Source organism: Geospiza fortis, unplaced genomic scaffold (genome assembly GCF_000277835.1).
Source record: "Geospiza fortis unplaced genomic scaffold, GeoFor_1.0 scaffold486, whole genome shotgun sequence".
Taxonomy (NCBI): Eukaryota; Metazoa; Chordata; class Aves; order Passeriformes; family Thraupidae; genus Geospiza; species Geospiza fortis.
This window is the reverse complement of record NW_005054417.1, coordinates 2,448,171-2,465,739: the sequence shown is the minus strand read 5'-3', so window position 1 is coordinate 2,465,739 and position 17,569 is coordinate 2,448,171. Positions and strand designations below refer to the sequence as shown.

The 17,569-nt window shown below is 33.2% G+C and overlaps 1 protein-coding gene across 3 annotated transcripts in view; it reads left to right on the top strand.

Moving 5' to 3' along the window:
- Window positions 1-17,569, top strand: part of GRIK2 (glutamate ionotropic receptor kainate type subunit 2) — a 239,320-nt gene that overhangs the window by 8,556 nt on the left and 213,195 nt on the right. For all 3 annotated transcript variants that reach the window (XM_031061578.1, XM_014309296.2, XM_031061577.1), the window contains exons 3-4: window positions 11,480-11,661; window positions 15,458-15,511. In XM_031061578.1, the coding sequence (XP_030917438.1) occupies window positions 11,480-11,661; window positions 15,458-15,511 (236 nt within the window). The remainder of the gene's footprint in view (window positions 1-11,479; window positions 11,662-15,457; window positions 15,512-17,569) is intronic.

Sequence of the window (17,569 nt, the reverse complement as noted above, 5' to 3'; positions counted from 1 at the left end):
AGTTTTTACTGTGGGGATATGGTAATAGAAATAAAAATGAACATAGAATGGACAAAGGTTTTAACATTATAATAAAGCCTCTGCCTTGGTAGAATTTTATTGAGTAGGTGTTGTTGCACTAAGTAGATGAGTTTTTTCTTTCAGGAAATTAGAAATGTGTGAGTCCTTTTTTTGTGGATCTCTGGTTTAAGAGTCCTGCACTGACTCATTATTTTAATATTTTTCTTTTACATTAGCGAATAGCTACTTTCTGCTTCCTTCTTTGATTTAAGTTCCTTTCTTTTTTCTATCTATCAAGACTTTTTTTTAATATAGCCCGTGTTTTTACAGGCAAAAAAAAATATAATAGGGCTCTAAAACATTTTTCTTGCTAAAAAAGAGAAATATTTCTTCTTTTGATCATTTTAAATGGAAAAGCATATTTCTTTTAATTAGGATTTCATGTTAAAAAACAAATGCAGAAACAGACAAAACCCCAGCAAAAATCCACCCCCCCAAAAAAAACCCCCCCCACCACAAAAAAAAAAAAAAACAAAAAACAAAAAAACCCCAACCAACCAAAAAAAAACCAAACAAACAACTAAACAAAACAACCAAAACCCAAAACCCAAATCTAAAAAACCTCCTAGCAGGATGTAATGAGAGGCTGTTTAGTTTTTTTTCTACCTTAAGTAATTTATGGTCTCTTTGTTAATTAAATTCCACTAAACTGTCCCTGGACACTAATTAAGTCCTTTCATATTTACAGATTTGCTACAGTCAATTGTCTTTAAGAAAGAAAAGTGGAAAAATGACGATATGTTTGTCATGCGCATGTCCTAATGGATTTAATTGGTCTCAAAACAGTAACTTAATTTCAAGTACATATTCTAATCTCTGTGCTAAAGAAAACAGACTGGACAAACTGTAAATAAGTTTTTGAATCATAGACAATTTTAAAAAAGTGAAAAAATGCATGAATAATTAGATGATGAGCTCTTAAATTATAGTGGCACTTGTATAGATATCAATATATTGATACTTTTATATATCAACAGAAGAAGTTGATATAAACAGCATTCTGGATATTTTTTCTTAATTAACTTTTGTTTTGGTCTTGAGTGAATGAGTATAAACACCAAAAATCTGTTACATCTATGAACAGAAGCCAAACTAAATGCTGAAAAATTATTTCAGAAATAAAAATGTTTGTGTTGGTCTTTAGCACTGAATCCTGTGCTTTAACTGAAATGAAGGAAGTTGAAAGATGTCATTTTGTTGCTATATTCACTCTAATATGCAGGTGGCATTGATTTGTAATAAAATGACAATTTCTTTCTTGGGACTGGTATTAAAATTCCCATTATCTAATTCCCACTGTATTAGGTGTTATTTTGGCCTCACCTTGATGTTGTGTGCAGTTATAGCCCCCAGAATCTAAAATATTATTAAGGTACTTGAATGTGTCTTGAGTAGGCCAACAAAGCTGGTGAAAGGGCTGGAATGATGTCCTGTGAGGACTGTGGGCTATCAATATATTGATGCTTTTGTATATCAACAGAACAAGTTGATAGCTAGGAACATTTAGGTTAGAATGAAATAACAGGTGTCCTTGAAAGGATGGGGAAAATCCACCTCATGAGTTTGGTGGTTTGTTGGTGTTTTTTATGGGTGGTGGTTTTATTAAATTTTGTTTTGCTTTGGTTTTTTGTTATGCTTTGTTTTTTTGTTGTTTTCATTTTGTTTTGGTTTTGTTTGTTTGTATGTTTTTTATTATAATTAATTTTTATTCTTTAATTTTTTCAACATCAATGTTTTCATACTAATCTTTCTAGATAGAACAGAAAAAGAAAAGACAGATAAGGGTAACCTTCAAAAGTTTCTATCATGACTATTTACTACCACTGGTGCTAATGTCTTTATCAAATGTGCAGAAACATTAAATTATAAATGAATATTAAGTTATTCCACTGCCATTGATACTGATTTCTCAAATTGGATTTATATTTATTTTATGTATAGATGAAAACTGTATCTAATTGCATCTGTGTGTACTTTTGTATATTTATAATGTTTTGACTTATGCAGTTTTAGCGAGCATTTATTCAGGTTCTATGAAGCAGATGCAGAATTTAGAGTAGTGGTTGCTTATGAATGGCTAGGTGGGTATTTTTTTCTGCAAATGAGTAAATTTGTGTATAAATCATATCAAAGATAGCGATTGGGGTGCATAGCTTAGCACAGAATGTTAAATGGAACTAATTCATTCCCAATTTGTGCATTATCAATTAACAGTTATTCTGAGTTGTTTTAGTGGAATGGATGAAATGAGTACCTAAAGTAGGGCTATATTTACCAATGTGAACAAAGTAGACTTGAAGCTTCCCGTGCATATAAACTGTCATGGCATGTAGTTCTGTTCCACATCTTTTCAATCACCAGTTCAGAGAGGTTACAGCATTTGTAGCACTTTTATTGACCATTTTTATTGAGGAAAAAATACTTTTAAGCCTTCTTTAATAAATTCAAATTTGGTAAAATTATAATAATTAACAACTAATAATTTGGACAATGAAGGAATATTATCCTGAATGATTACATATTCCATAAAGTCTTTTAAATACAGAGTGTTTCAAGTGCTGGGCATAGTAGTTTCAAGTGAAGTTTCAATTAGTAGTTTTGTGCTAAACCTGATTGTGGTATTTGGATGTAGCTGGTTAGTGTATTCCTTTACCAACACAGTTATTGCACATTTATTCTGTAAAGTTCAGAAATATTTTTTCTAGTGTTATATCAATATATCAGTAATATGGAGGATGTTGTGAAGTTAAAATTTCACTTTCAAACACTTTTAGTCTTTATGCAGATGTTCACAATTACTTTAGCTAGTTGTCTGAAGTAAAAGTGTTCAATTCTGTTTTTCTTTTATGACAAATGGGCCTGTAATTGTTCTTTGAGAATAATTCTATAAAGACTTTAATTAATTTTTTGAAAAGTGAAGTAAATATTAACAAGTTAACAAAATGCCTGATTCTAGCCCATCCTTCAGGGAAACATGTTACTGCAGCTCTCACCCATATTTTGACCAATAATTGAATTTGAACTTACTGCAATAAGACTCGGTATCACAAACACAAATCTATGGATTTAAAATAAATAAGTTTCAAAAATACATAATGTGCTTTACAGTATTTTTCTATAAGCCTAAGGAACAGAGGTGGAGATAATATTTCCATAAGTTATAACAATGAACATATTTCAAATAGTGTTTTAATTGTTTTGCTTTTGTGGGTTTGAAGAAACTTAAGAATTTAAACCTTACAGAAAATTGCCTAGGGAGCTTCTTATCAAAAGAATTGTTTCATGAAGACTGGAAAATTTTTTAATATGTCCAAATACATAAATATATTATAGGCAAACTGAGTGAAAAATGAAGAGGAAAACTGAGACAAGATCAGTTTCACATTCTTGTGTGGGGAATACCTTTAAGATTTATCCAAACTACAGTACAGTTTTACTCTTATTTCATATTACATAGTTTAGTAATAGTAAAGTAAAAGTATTCCATATTTTATCCTCTGGCTGGGAGAACACTGTGAAATATACTTGTGATGTCAGTCCCTTCAGCTCTATGTCACTCTCAGTTCAAATATTACTGTCTTGATTCATTTTAGCTTCAATTAGAGAGTTTTTTTCTCTCTTGCACTCTTACCAGTTCCTTTCTTTTAAAGCAAAAATGGAACTGCTTTTGTTTCCAAGAGTAAATGTGCTAAGCTGGTGTAAATTCCCTCTGAGGATGTTCATTTATGCGTCTTTTCAAGTTAAGACCATTTTAGAATTGCTAACTTGTTGTATTGCTTCTTTTGTCATTGATTCTGACATCTTTGACAAAATCTTTTATCCTTTGACATTAGTATAGCTCTTTTTTTTCACTCTTCACCCTCATTAAATTACACTGCTCATACATCACCCACTTGAGAGATCATATTTCATACAGTTATGATAATTAATTTGAAATGCCCAGGACTGCTAATTCTTATTGCTGTCGCCATCATAATACTGAATTAATGATAAAACTTTATGAAAATGGTCAAAAAACATATTTAGAAAACAGAATAGCAACAACATTTCAAATCAGTCATATCATAATAGAACATTTGACATAATAGAACATAAATGTCAAATGTAGCTGGAGGCTAGAAAAAGATGGCAAATCTAATATATTGATAAGGCACAATGTTGTCTTAATTTTCAGCATTTCCTTCAATTATGCTATTTCTTCTTATATTTTCACACATTATATGCAAAGGTGAGGAAGGGATGGACAGGACTTAGAGTTTTTTATTTATTTTTTTCTAGTTGCCGTATGCTGCATCTGATAAGTACTCAGGTGGCATAAGAAAAAGTTTTATGGTGATCTTCAAGATCAAAACTGTTCCCTGAACTGAAGGTCTTTTCTGAACTTTAGTAGCACATTGATTGTCTCTTGTGGAACTGTGTAAGTTGGGGTAGAGGGCTTTTTTCACTGCAGTACTGCAAAGCCTTTATTAGAAAAGAATTGTTACTGGAAATAAGCTGAATTGGGATTGGCTATTTGCAACTATAAAAGATGTTTGCACCCATGCTCTGATGTGCTTGCTTAGCATATTTAAGGAAAACAATAAAGCTGATTATTGCCTTGCTCTTCAGTTACAGCTGGTTATGCTGAAACAGCAGTACAGTGGATTTAACATTCTGATGCTTAGACCCGAGATGCAGAAAAATTAAGTGATATGCACAGTATTGGAATAGAAATCTTGACTGTCTATGGAGTTAATCCTAGATCCGTGGTTTTCTTGTTCAGTGATTTTTTTTTTAACCCTAAAACTAGTCTGTTCTATAGATGCTATTTTAGTAATCACAACTTCAATATTAGTCATTAATATAATTTTAAACACTTCTCCCTTCCTGTACTAAGTAACTGTTTAAAAATGGGTTTTTTTAGCCTAAAAGAAAGGGGGATTGGGATTTTAGTTTAGGTTGGTTTTTATTCTTTTCTGGCCTAGTCTAGACACTTATAATTTTTTTTCACAATAATGAAATTTCTTTTTCAAATGCATATACATACTGCGCAGACATGTGTAATTAAAAATACAGTTCTGCCTTTTTTTTTGTTGTTTGCTTGTTTTAGAAGGGAGAATTTTTCTCAGATACTGAGAATTGGAACAGGCGATCCAGAGAGATGGTGGAGTCACCATTCCTGGAAGTTTTCAAAGAAATTACTTGGCACTTAGTGCTGTGCTTGAATTGGTGTGGTGGTCTTTGGTCAAAGGTAGGGCTCTGTGATCTTGGATAATGTTTCTATGATTCTATTCTATTACACAGTCTAGAAAAAAAAAGTCAGAAGAAAACTACCTAGCCTGAAACATTTTCTCTGATCACTGGCATGGCTGCCATCCAAGAGATAGTTTTCAAAAGTATTTTCAGTAGGAAATAATGTTACTTTTATTTCTCTCTGATACTCAGTGGTCCAGAACTGTCTTTTCAGGGTGACTAATACTTTACTTAGTGATATGCTCAAAAGAACTATATTACCAAAAACCTCCACCCTTTCCCTCTTCTCAAGAATCCCAACTTGATCAAATTATTTTTTTCCTAAAGCATAAACTGCTGCAATGTAAATTCTTTAAATGTGTTTGTATAGCCAAAAGGCCACATATGGGCAATGTAGAATTTGGAATTAATTCCTTAAGATATGATAGAACATGTCTATATATTCTAAGATTGTCCTGATTTATAAACAGTGGTTTGGCAAGTAGTCACACTGTATGGTTTGGTAAGGAGATAGGGACATAGGTATAGGTAGTTGGACATTGTGCTCACTTTCTACATCTGCACCTTTTCGCCCAGAAGAAAATTATGTCATACAAATACGTCTCCAGAGCTCATTTGAGCAAATACTACTATTATCATGGATGATTCTTGTGTATTGGCTTGCCCTCATGAATCTAATTTTTAAATTTTCAGCTAAAGGCATTTGAAAGAGAACAGCTATACTTTTGACAAAGGGCTTGTTAAATAGAATTTTCTTTGGTGAAAATTCTTTTGAAATCACTTACCAGACACATTTCTTTCTTTTTACTGATATAGTACTATTGTTTCCCTTGTAGAAGTCACATTTAACAGCAAAGTAAGTCAACATAATACTAGATATCCTTGCACTCCTCTTCATGTCCCTGCCACTGATCATAGCGCATTTTAAATATTGCAAGTTGCAAATGGCATCAGACTCTAATGCATTAATACTTGTAAAATATATACATGCATACACATATACTATTTGGATTGCTCTCCAGTCCTTTAGCTACAAGATTGAAAAATCCTGCTAAAATGTTGGAAAGCTACTCTAAAGCTACTAATAAGAAGTTGCATTAATTATGAAAAGACAATTGTGTTTTCTGGACTACATATCTTACAACTTTTTCCATTAAAGAAACCATTGCTATTGTATTTCAATGGGGTTAAATATAACTGATGATCATTCTAAGAATGCTTTACACTGCTAGAATTGAGTGAAATTATCTTAATGTAGTACAAAACCGGAATATGAATAAATATGAAAGGTCCATCAAGCTGTCTTTTTCCTTTGTCTCTATTTCCTCTGTGCTTTTCTTAATGGTGTTGCTGTATTAGATACAACAGCACAAGGAACACAGAGCAGCCCACTGTTAGAAAAACCCTACCAGCTAGTGCAATTCCTTTTTAATCCTTTCACTAGTGATTTTTTTTTCAGTTGAAGATGATAAAACTAAACTTTAGAGTTCATGGGTAATCTCTGCGAGTCATTTTGCAGCAATTAACTGTTCCAATTGATGTGAAACATTCTATCAATGCTAATAAACCAGCATTCTCCTCCCTTCTACCCATACCCCTTTCAAAGCCTAATACACAATGAGATTTTTCTGAGACATAACCAAAATAACTGGGCAGGGGGTTGTCAGGGAAGGAGAAGAGTTCAGAGAGGTGTGGGAAGAATCAACTTGCTAAAAATAGAAAGACTGCTTTCTGATGGTTCTGCAAAGCAGTATATTATTAGTTTTGAAATTTTTGACGTGGTTAAGAGAAAGAGTAGCCTTTAAGAGAGCATTAGTGTTTTCTTACAGAAAAAGGTTGATGTGTTCAGCCTATTGCAAAGTGCATTTGCTTGCATTCTTCCTGTGCAGCACAAAGGCAGCATTAATGGAAATGATAAATAGTTTGATGAGCAGGCCAGGTGGCACAGCAATGGCCTGCAAGGCTGCTGAGCTGGAGACAGGTTTTAAAACAAACTTGGGGTTCTTGCTTCCTGGACTGGTTGAAGTTGAACATGTCGAGGAGGTAATGTGATTGATCTCTTTGGAGGAAGATGCCAGCTGGAGAGCTCACAAACTGCTCCTTCAGGATTCTCCTTAACGATGAATTGATGGCAGCTTCTGAAAAGAGTTACTCACACCGCACTCTTCCCAGCCATTCAGAGGTAGGGCTCTATCACAGTGGCTGCTAAAAGAAGGAATTGAGAGTTTGAAGGGACAGGAAAAAGGTGTCCCTGGTGAAAGAAAATGCAGGAAGTACATTCCCAAAATGCAGCTATTATTTCTATACTGCTGTAAAATAGATTTTTTTAGGGGCTTATACACACAAATGGTTGTATTCTGTTTGCTTTGGGGTTTTTTATTTGTTTTTGTTTTGTTTTTCTTGTGGGATTTTTTGTTTCTTTGTTTGCATTTTTGGGGTTTCTTTTGGTTTTTTTTCATTACATATGGTTCTTGTAAATCCTAGTAAAATAAGAGGAGATCTTTTCATCTGAGGACTGCAATTCATATTATATTTTAAATCAATTATTTTAAAATTATGATACACAGGTGTTCAATTAAAAATATTCTAGATATCCTCAAAATCATGTTGAAGACAAGATTTGTTTTGATTTTAGCTTCATAGTCCTTGTAGTTCTTGAATTATATTCCTCCCTTTACTGGAAGTTCTGATACCTCTTCTTCTGAAAAGCTACGTTATGTGTCCTTTTGAAACTGTCCCTTACTGATTCAGGAACTTTATTTCTCAGTACAGAACAGCTTGTTACTTTTATCCTGCATAGCCAGCTTGTTATGACACTTTCTCTGATGTCAGACAACAGCAATGAAACTTTGGTATTATCAGTAGCTTAAGAATTTTAGTCAATAAGTAAATATGTTTGTTTTAACTTGAAATGAACAATATGCACAAAGGATACAAGGGTAGAAATTGAGTCCCACAGACAAACTGCACACAGTAGGAACAAGCAATCTTCTTTGAGTCTTAGGAACCTCAATCATCCAGATGGAGAAAGTGAAAATAATAGAAGAAATTTTGGTAACATCTAAAAAGGACAGCAAACAATAATTTTTCTGATTATACCTGATGTATTCAGGACTAAATGTTAAATAAGGTAGAGCTCATTTTTTGTTACTCCAAGGCATTAGTTTTACTATAAAAAGCCTTTAAAATTTGATATCTGATAGCTGTGAAAAATTAAACTCCAAACAGTTTGTTGCTGTAAAGATAGGGGCAGAATTTATTTATATCCTACATGTATTGCCTGGTTAGTCCTCAACTGTTTAATGTTCTGATCTCCTGGAACTTTTTTGGCCATTGCTACTGCAGAAACTACTCCAGCAGGAGCCAGGATGTTAGGGTGTTCAGGGGAAGAGAAGATGAGTGGCAGCCAGGCGTTGGGAAGCAGTTATTGTCCATAGATGAACCCAAGGGCTGCAGTTTTCATGCAAGACCTTGTTTTCTTGGTTTATATCTTTCCAGTGCTTAATTTTTAATTTGCTTACGAATAGTGACCCACTGTTCAATATTTACTCTAGAAAAGGGTTTTTTTGTGTATGGTGGTGGTTTTGTTTGTTTGTTTGTTTTTAGATAAATTATTCTGTTGTTCTTCAGGAAATTATTTTGGTGGGTTTTACTTTTCATTAAAACGAATTTATTCTTTGCACACTTTTAAAAACACAAATGCTACATCCCAAATGGTAGATACAATGTAGAAGGAAACCTCTAGCCTCTAGCCTTTAATTAGTATTTGAAGGAGCCAGCTTTTGAAGTGTGATCCAGAACTGGAATCAGTTCCCATTGATCTGAGTTCCCACTAATGCCTGAATGGGAAAATCCTGCTGCTCAACATTTTACCAGAAAAATAAAAAGTACCAGATATTTTTTTGTTCTGTGAGGTGTTTCTCTGCAGCAAGGAGCTGTAGCAGCACCCCACACCGTGCACTCTCCACAGAGTAGCATTTCATTACTCCCTTGCAAGTGAGGGGGTTTTGTTTTCCAAAATCATCCTGTTGAGAGCCCAGCAAGCTGGAAGCTGTTGAACATATGCCAGTAAAGAATTTATTCCTTATAGTGGGTGGCCAAGTGGACCACTGAAGTGAGTCATTTAGTGGAGTGGAATGTGTTTTGTTCCCTGTCATAATCCATCTCAACTTTAAAATTTTACTGGTGGCTGGAAACATGATGAAATATATATGTTAAAATCTTAAAAATGGATGTACTCACTCTAACTATTACTAAAATTAAATATTCTGCTACATGTAGAAGCTATGAAAAATATTGCACATTAAAAGTTTAAGGTTTATTTTTATTTCACATTGATGAGGACAGGAGAAAAAACATATCTTTGAAAACCCTGGAATTTGCTTGTGTCTCAGATTTAATTTATCTTAAAATATATTTTGAGAAGTCTCATTGGTTACTATTTGTAGTTGACAGTTATTGAAAGCATAAATACTTCTTCCTGTGCTTGCCTGCACATCTGTACTGTCCCAGCACTGAGGTCCAGTCAGTGCATTGAAGAAATGTACACTTGAAGGCTTTCTTCCCCACATTCTCACCCTCAGGTTTCTTTGGTAGCTTTCTACCTTTTGTACTGCCTTCCAGTGCAGTACTCTGTTTATTCCTCATCACTTCTCATCACTTCTCTGTCAGATACATAGGTAACCCAGAATGCAGACACTACCATAGCATTCTCCTTGTCAGACTTTAATTACTCTAGTTCCTGCATCTGTAAATCTCCTATTTCAAATTTTGGTGTGATTTTTTCTTTCTCTGAGGTAGTCCAATAATGATAAGATTTATGAAGATTACAATTTTTTTTTTTTTTTAATTCTTGAACAGCCCAGTTAGGACCTTTAAGGACTTATGTTCTTGGGTAATTCTCTGGAACAGAACAAAGTTTGGAAGTTTTGAAATCATTGGGTCTCACCCACTGCCATTTCCTGAGGTTTTTGTGGTTAGTGCATAGAACTAATAGTACCAAGGTTGTGGGTACAACTCCTGTGTGAGCCATTCAGCTAAGAGCTGGACTTGATGGTCTTTGTGGGTTCCTTCCAACTCAGAATATTCTGTGGTTCTCAAACTAATTAAACTATATGTTTAATTCATTAGAGTATTGGAAAACATTTATTTCAAAAAGTCCTGTAGGCAAGAAAACACTTCTTGCTATTCTATAACAAATCTTGGACCTACAGTAAAAGACCAAAACTGTATTGTATTGATGCAACAAATGTGGATAGATAAAGGGACCTGTCAATTTGTTTACCAAAATTTTGTAATCTAAACTTGCTGCAGAAAAAAACAACATCTCTTTTCCTTTTCTTTCTATCCCATTTCAAAGTTTCTTGGCAGCTTAACTGTCCATTCCATCTCCAAAGGTGTAACAAATGTGATTGGTGTAACACCTGAGAATATGCTTAAAATACGCACGTTAGGGACTCTGCCCTTTTGAGTAAAGAATGCTTTGAAAGAGCAGTTTGCAGTCAAGAAAGAATAGTTAGTCTTCCCTTTAACATTTGATATGTTAAAAATATTTAATACTTGTACAGAAAACTTGAACATCATAAACCACTGTAATGTTTCATACAATCAAATTAATTTCAAAGTCACTTCCAAAAACATAGTAAGTTTTGTTCTGCAGTGGTTTTAATTCCAAAACTGGCAGAGTAGTGTAAAGCTACTTCTGTTTCTCACTGTTCTTGAAAAGTGATTCAGTATAGAAACATGAGAAGAGATTCATGTGAGAGTGTTATACAGTGCTGAAATGCTTCACAACTTTGTATGTAAACTTGATTTATTATTTGGGAGACTGTCTAGTCTGATTAAAAACTGTTAGTCTGGGATATGGCTTTAATTGAATTAGAGTAATATGTTCTTCGAAGAGTAATGTCACAGTTGCATGATAAGTCTAGAGGAAGATTTGTCCGTCTGAAGGTAATCCTAAATGAGGCTCCTTACTCTCCATTAATATTAAGGGAAAAGAAACTTGTACTAAAGTGTTGGGAGTCCAGATACTTCTTAATTTTTCTTTTTAACAACATTTTTGTGAATCAGTTCCAACCAAATGAGAGAGGGAAAAAATCTGGAAACTGAATGCTTATAGTATGTTCTCCTGCTACCAGTTCGGGTTCTTGTTTTGATAATTTTCCCGAATCCTGTTTTCTTTAAGGTCTCATTCGATTACAAGAGCTCATCAAGGCTCCATCGCGATACAACCTAAGACTAAAAATCCGTCAGTTACCGGCTGACACAAAAGATGCAAAGCCATTGCTAAAGGAGATGAAAAGAGGCAAAGAATTCCATGTAATCTTTGACTGCAGCCATGAAATGGCAGCAGGCATCTTGAAACAGGTAATCCTCATTCTGCTTTAGATGTCTTAATCTTTTTCATCCCTAATAAATAAAAGAATTATCCAGACCTAATGATATTTAACAAGCAGGGAAATTGTATGTCAGTTTTACTCAGGCCTTACTGAAAATCAACCAAGGATTTCAGAGGCAATTTTATTGGTGACACAAAAGGTAGGTGCTTTAATTATGCTTTTATAATGAAAGAGTTTAAATAATTTATGTTCAGGAGGAATATGGAGACCTATTAATCTTTCAATTATGAAGAACCAGTACTTTGGAGAATTGATGCTTAAAGCATTGTTTTAAATACTTGATTAATGTTATTTTATACATCAACTCTTTATATATGTAGGTATATATGTATTTTTATATTTGTTTTTATTTTAGGCCTCTAGGATGTGTATTCCTAATCAGAGACTGATATCTGAAAAATATGTTACCAAAAGACCACTTTAATGTCTTCCATTGAGAGGACAGATGTCACAGACATGTTTTATGAAAAATCCTTTCCTTAGGATTTTTTCTCCTGAGAAGCTGAGAGGCCTCAGGAACAAAATGTAAACAATAATTATCTGCTGCTGTGGAATGCAACAGCTGGATCTGTGATTGGTCTCATGTGGTTGTTTCTAATTAATGGCCAATCACAGTCCAGCTGTCTCGGACTGTCTCGGTGAGCCACAAGCCTTTGTTATCTTTCATTTTCTATTCTTAGCTAGCCCTCTGATGAAATCCTTTCTTCTATTCTTTTAGTATAGTTTTAATATAATATATATCCTGAAATAATAAATCAAGCCTTCTGAAACATGGAGTCAACATTCTTGTCTCTTCCCTCATCCTGGGATCCCTGCAAGCACGATAACAGACAGAATCCATATCTTAGAGCCATATTCTCTTTGCACTAATAATGGAACTGCAAAACGCCCAAGTACATTTGGGTTGATGCTTTGAAAATATTGTGTACAGATGAAATGAGTAGGTGAGATACAGAAAAATTCCAAATATTTAACTGGCTCAGAGACAGTCTTCCCCATAGTTTTTTAATTAAGCTATGACTTCCAATAAAGAGGATAGGAGGAACACCTAAACCAAAACGGTATTCTGCACTTCTAATGCATAGTTTTAGTGACTTTAATTCAAGTTTATTCTATGTTTGCTAGAAAACTGTAGGGTCTAAATTGAAACCAAAATGTATTTAAGAGTTGGAAATATGTGTCTCATTAGAGGTACTTACAGGTATTACTGTGGGTATAATTAAAATTGCTAGTAAGTCTACATATCTAATATAATTTATTTATTGTTCATTGATTGAAAAACTTTTATTAGTTCCTAGTAATTTTAAACCTCTGCTAGTGGTTTTTTCTAAACATAAGCCAGACTAGTTATTCTAGTTGTTTAGACCAAATCATTGAATGTACATTTAATTATTTTAAATATTTAAAATCTAAACAATGCAAATGGGAAATGTGTTGATGGCAATATTAAGCGCAATACTAACAATAACTCCATTGAGATACATTAGTTATACACTACCTAGAAATTTTTAGGTGAAAAAACCCTTTTATTTCACAGTATACAGCACTGTGAAAAATGTATGAATAGGGGGAAATGGGAACAAAATTAAAACCATTGTATCTTTAATCATGTCCCAGGACCCAAGAGTGAGCATTAAGCCTCTTTAAACCAAATAGTGAACTGTTTCATCAAAGCACACTGGTTATCCTAAAGATTACAGAGGGAAGATACAGAAAAAAGTCTTTCATAAATGTTTAGATCTTTATACAGATTCTGTAGATTTTTACTTTTCCATTCAGGTCCTATACTGCAATGCTCTAAATATGCCCAATATTTGTAGTTTTGAAGCTGAATGTGAGCACTTGCCATTGAAATTGACTCAAGGGGTGTTGAGAATATATTATTTATTTAATGTTAATATTCCAAATATAGTGTTTATAAGTGATTATTGAAAAAAATATATATCCATTTCTGAATTATTGACTGATCAGATTTTTTTTCCCTGTTAATGGAGGGATGACTCTTGGGAGACATGACAAGGAGTTTCATTTTGAGAGGATAATTGGAAAGATTAGCAGTGGAGCTGGTGGAAGACAACACAAGTTGAAAATAAAGAAAACAAAGTACCTTGAGAACCAAGTGAAACAGCAACTACATTTTGCTGGCCAAAAAAATGTAATGAAAAGTAAAAAAAAAAATCCTATCAATCAGACAAACATACTTAAATTAAGGCAAATCTCATTGTTATCTACATCACCAGGCAACCAGGGAAACCATACATAATTTAAAAGGTTAGGGAAGCACTGTAATAGTGAGAACTGAGAAGTTACAATGTTTGAAGAGGAAAAAGAAGTGAGATCTTTAGAGAAGTGAGAAGGTGAAAGCAGGAAGACCTGGAAAAGAGACAGCATCATGTCACAGCAGAATAAGGAACATGTGTAGGACGTTGTGCAGGGATCCTTTGGAGCATGAAAGACTTGATTAGAAGCAGTTATGATATAGGTGACTGCAAATGTGATACACATATAGAGGAAGACACTAGTTTTATAAAAAAAAAGTTCTTATAAAAGCTAAGTATGTTTGTAGTTTAGAGTTCCTAATGAAGGTGTAATATTATGGGAGTGTGGTTTTCCTGTGTTTGAGAATTTAATTTCTACTGGAACACTATACTCTAGCTCTAAGTACTGTTGTGGAGTTGTCAGTACATTAGTATAGGCATTCTTTAGGAAAGTGGTGGGTTTTTTCAAAATCTTGTTTAAAATATTATAAAATCTGATTTATAACTAACGTTTGGATTAGTTTTCGATTTTTTTCTTTTGAAAAGATCATATAGACTATTAATTTCATCATTTTTCAGACAGTGTCAAAGTAAAAAGCCTCCCACAGCCTTCAGAATGCTGACAATTCTTTTTAATACAAATTCTGGTATTGTCACAGTAGTATAATTGTGGCCTTCAGTGTCTTTAAGGAGTCCATCTGGTAGCAACTTGGCAAAGAATTCTTTTGATAGTTCCTGGGCAGGAACAAAATACTAAGACAACTTTTGTGAAGAGCATGAAGATAAATGCTTTTCTGGGGAAAATGCCCTTAGTGAATAAACATGATGAAACATAGTTTTAATCTACAAATATTTTTTATGCAGTTGAGAGGAAAGCATGAACTCTTAAAATGCACAGTTTATCAAAAACTACTTCGTATTACATAGATGGAAAGAGCAATGAAGGTACTTGAGAGATACCTAAATTTATAAATAATTCTATGAATATTTGTTCATTTTTATTTAAGTAATATCTCTCTTGCTGTTCAAAATTTGACTTGAGAGAATTTTCTTCCATGGTTGGAAAAATGTGCACATGTATTATATAAGCTTGGGTCCTTCTTTTAAATGCATGGTATTGTTCATCAAAATAGAAAAAAAATTCCTATTAGGTAATTCATTTTAAAGAAAAGGTTCAATAATGAATGAAAATATTGTCGACTCAAATTATGTGTTGTAACTTAATGTATCCATTAGTATGTAAAAATACAAGCCTCTTTCACATTTACTGCACTAAACAGTCTAATAATATTCTTTCTATCAGAAGATCTGGTTCATAAATTCCTTTAATAGTCAGTAATCTTCTCTAACTGCTAAGAAATGACTTGCTTGACCTAATTTTAGCATAATTCCAACCCAATAGTCTCATCTTAGTAGTGTTCTTTTGCAGTTTCATTTGCCATGTGAGTGTGATAAAAAGTATTATATGGCCTCAGAAACATTAATCTTTTGTTTATTTTTTTCAAGGCTTTAGCAATGGGGATGATGACAGAATACTATCATTATATCTTTACTACACTGGTAAGTGGCTTGTGAAAACATAGTGATGACATCCAACAAAGACATTACTTTCCTAATTATATTGCTTAACAAAGTGGATAAAGGTCTCTCTGGAATGGGGTGTGAGTGAAAGATGTTTTTTTTGCTGAGTTTTCTTATTTCAGTGAAAACTCATCAGGATGGTTTAATTATTGTTCAACAGTGTGCCCTGAAAACTGATAGACCTGAAAAAAGCATCTGGCTGTGACACTTTTAACTATCAAGCAGGGTTAAATGTATAATTCATAATTGATTGTTTTGTGCATTTTGTCCTTTCTGTCTTTTAGCTGTTCGTATGTGAAGAGTAAGACATTTTAAAATTTACTCATATATTCCATATTTTTGATTCAACATTTTACAAGGTAGTTCTTCTCTGTCATATGATTCATGAATAATTTGGTGTGAATCTGAGCAGCATTTTATTTAACAATTCATATGAGCTTTTTAGGCACATGAATTATGCAATATTCTTTGGTGTCCACTGTAAATGTAACTTAGAAGGGATTTGATCATTCTTGGATCTATAGGTTGAAATAAATGAACATTTAAAATGTAATGCCCTTACAAAACAAACATGTATGTGAAGACCTTTTTCCTGCTCATCACAGCCCAGCTAAGAAACAGTTTAAAAGTTGGTAAAATATTATTCTAGAGACTACAGTCTCCAGATTTGTGCACATTTTTCTGTCTTGAATTTGCATTCAATTTTGTCTAATTAGATTTCAGTTCATGATGTTTTTTGAAAGAAAAGCATGAGACAAACGTGAGAGAGATGTGCCTTGGCAAAACCATGCTTGAACTGACTCATGTTTAAAATCACATACATGTTTAAGCTCTTATGAAAATAAATCCTTTGTGGTAGGGTAGGAGTCCACCTCAGAATCACAAAACAGAAGTTCATGTATGGTATTAACATGAAATAGCTAGTTGGATAGAAAGCAAAATAACTTGTGAATTTCAAAGGCACACCCCAAACAAATACCTATCTTATTTTAGAAGGATAAATTGTTCTGTCACTTATAGATTTAGGATTTCATGCAATAAAATTTCCCTCACTAAATAGATTTCCTGCCATATAAATGGATTATAGATGTTTTGAAGGTTTTTTATTTATTTTTAAAAAAATTTGCCCTAGATGAAAATTGTTTCTTTGAGTACTATGCTGTCCTTTGGCATTGAATTCTCGCTCTTAAAGCTCTGTTTAAAAATCAGAATTTTCTGTCATTCTTATTTGCTTATTAAAATATTATATTTTCTGTGGGGACAAGAGTATTATATTGACTTGGAATTATCAAGAGATAATTTACTGTGCACAAACATATCAGAGATTTTGATTTTGCAATGTAGCTCTGGAACAGCATCAGAATTTAGTTGTTTTTATATATTAATTGCTTCTTACCTGACATGGTGAAAGTCCTGTCAAATAAATTTTCCAGTCGCAGTGTTTACAACAGTCTTCTGTGTAATCTCCTCTTGATTGATTCAGGATGTAATGCACTGGCTCATTAATACACTGACCTGAGTGCATTTGTAATAAGTGCATAATATGGTGTATATTTATTACATTCCAGTATAAACATAAATGTGTTTGGATTAAAAAACTGCATTCAAGGTTCTGACTTCTTGCACAGTAAAAACCGATATAATTTTTAAAAGAGAAAGATGTAACATAGTTCTTGTTATGTTCAACATTTCCTTTGCAATAAAATGTTTTAGTTCTTTGAAAAGAGGACGAGAAGTTATTTTAAATGAATTTTGAAATGTGCATATCTTAGATATTGTGAATGGGAAAGTAAATCATATTACTAGCTATGGAATTAAAAATGGGTAGTGATTGATAACTGGTTGATATTTTTATGGGCTTTGTAATGTTAACAATGGGTGTTGTATTTGGATTTTCTGTAGTACAATATTTGATCTTCAGCTCTAGCCAGTAAACAAAAATGGATTCAAGCAAGTGTTACACCTAAAGCCAACTGACAGCAAAAATTAAATTCAAAATTAGATGAATGAATACCTATGAATTATAGGGAAAATTTC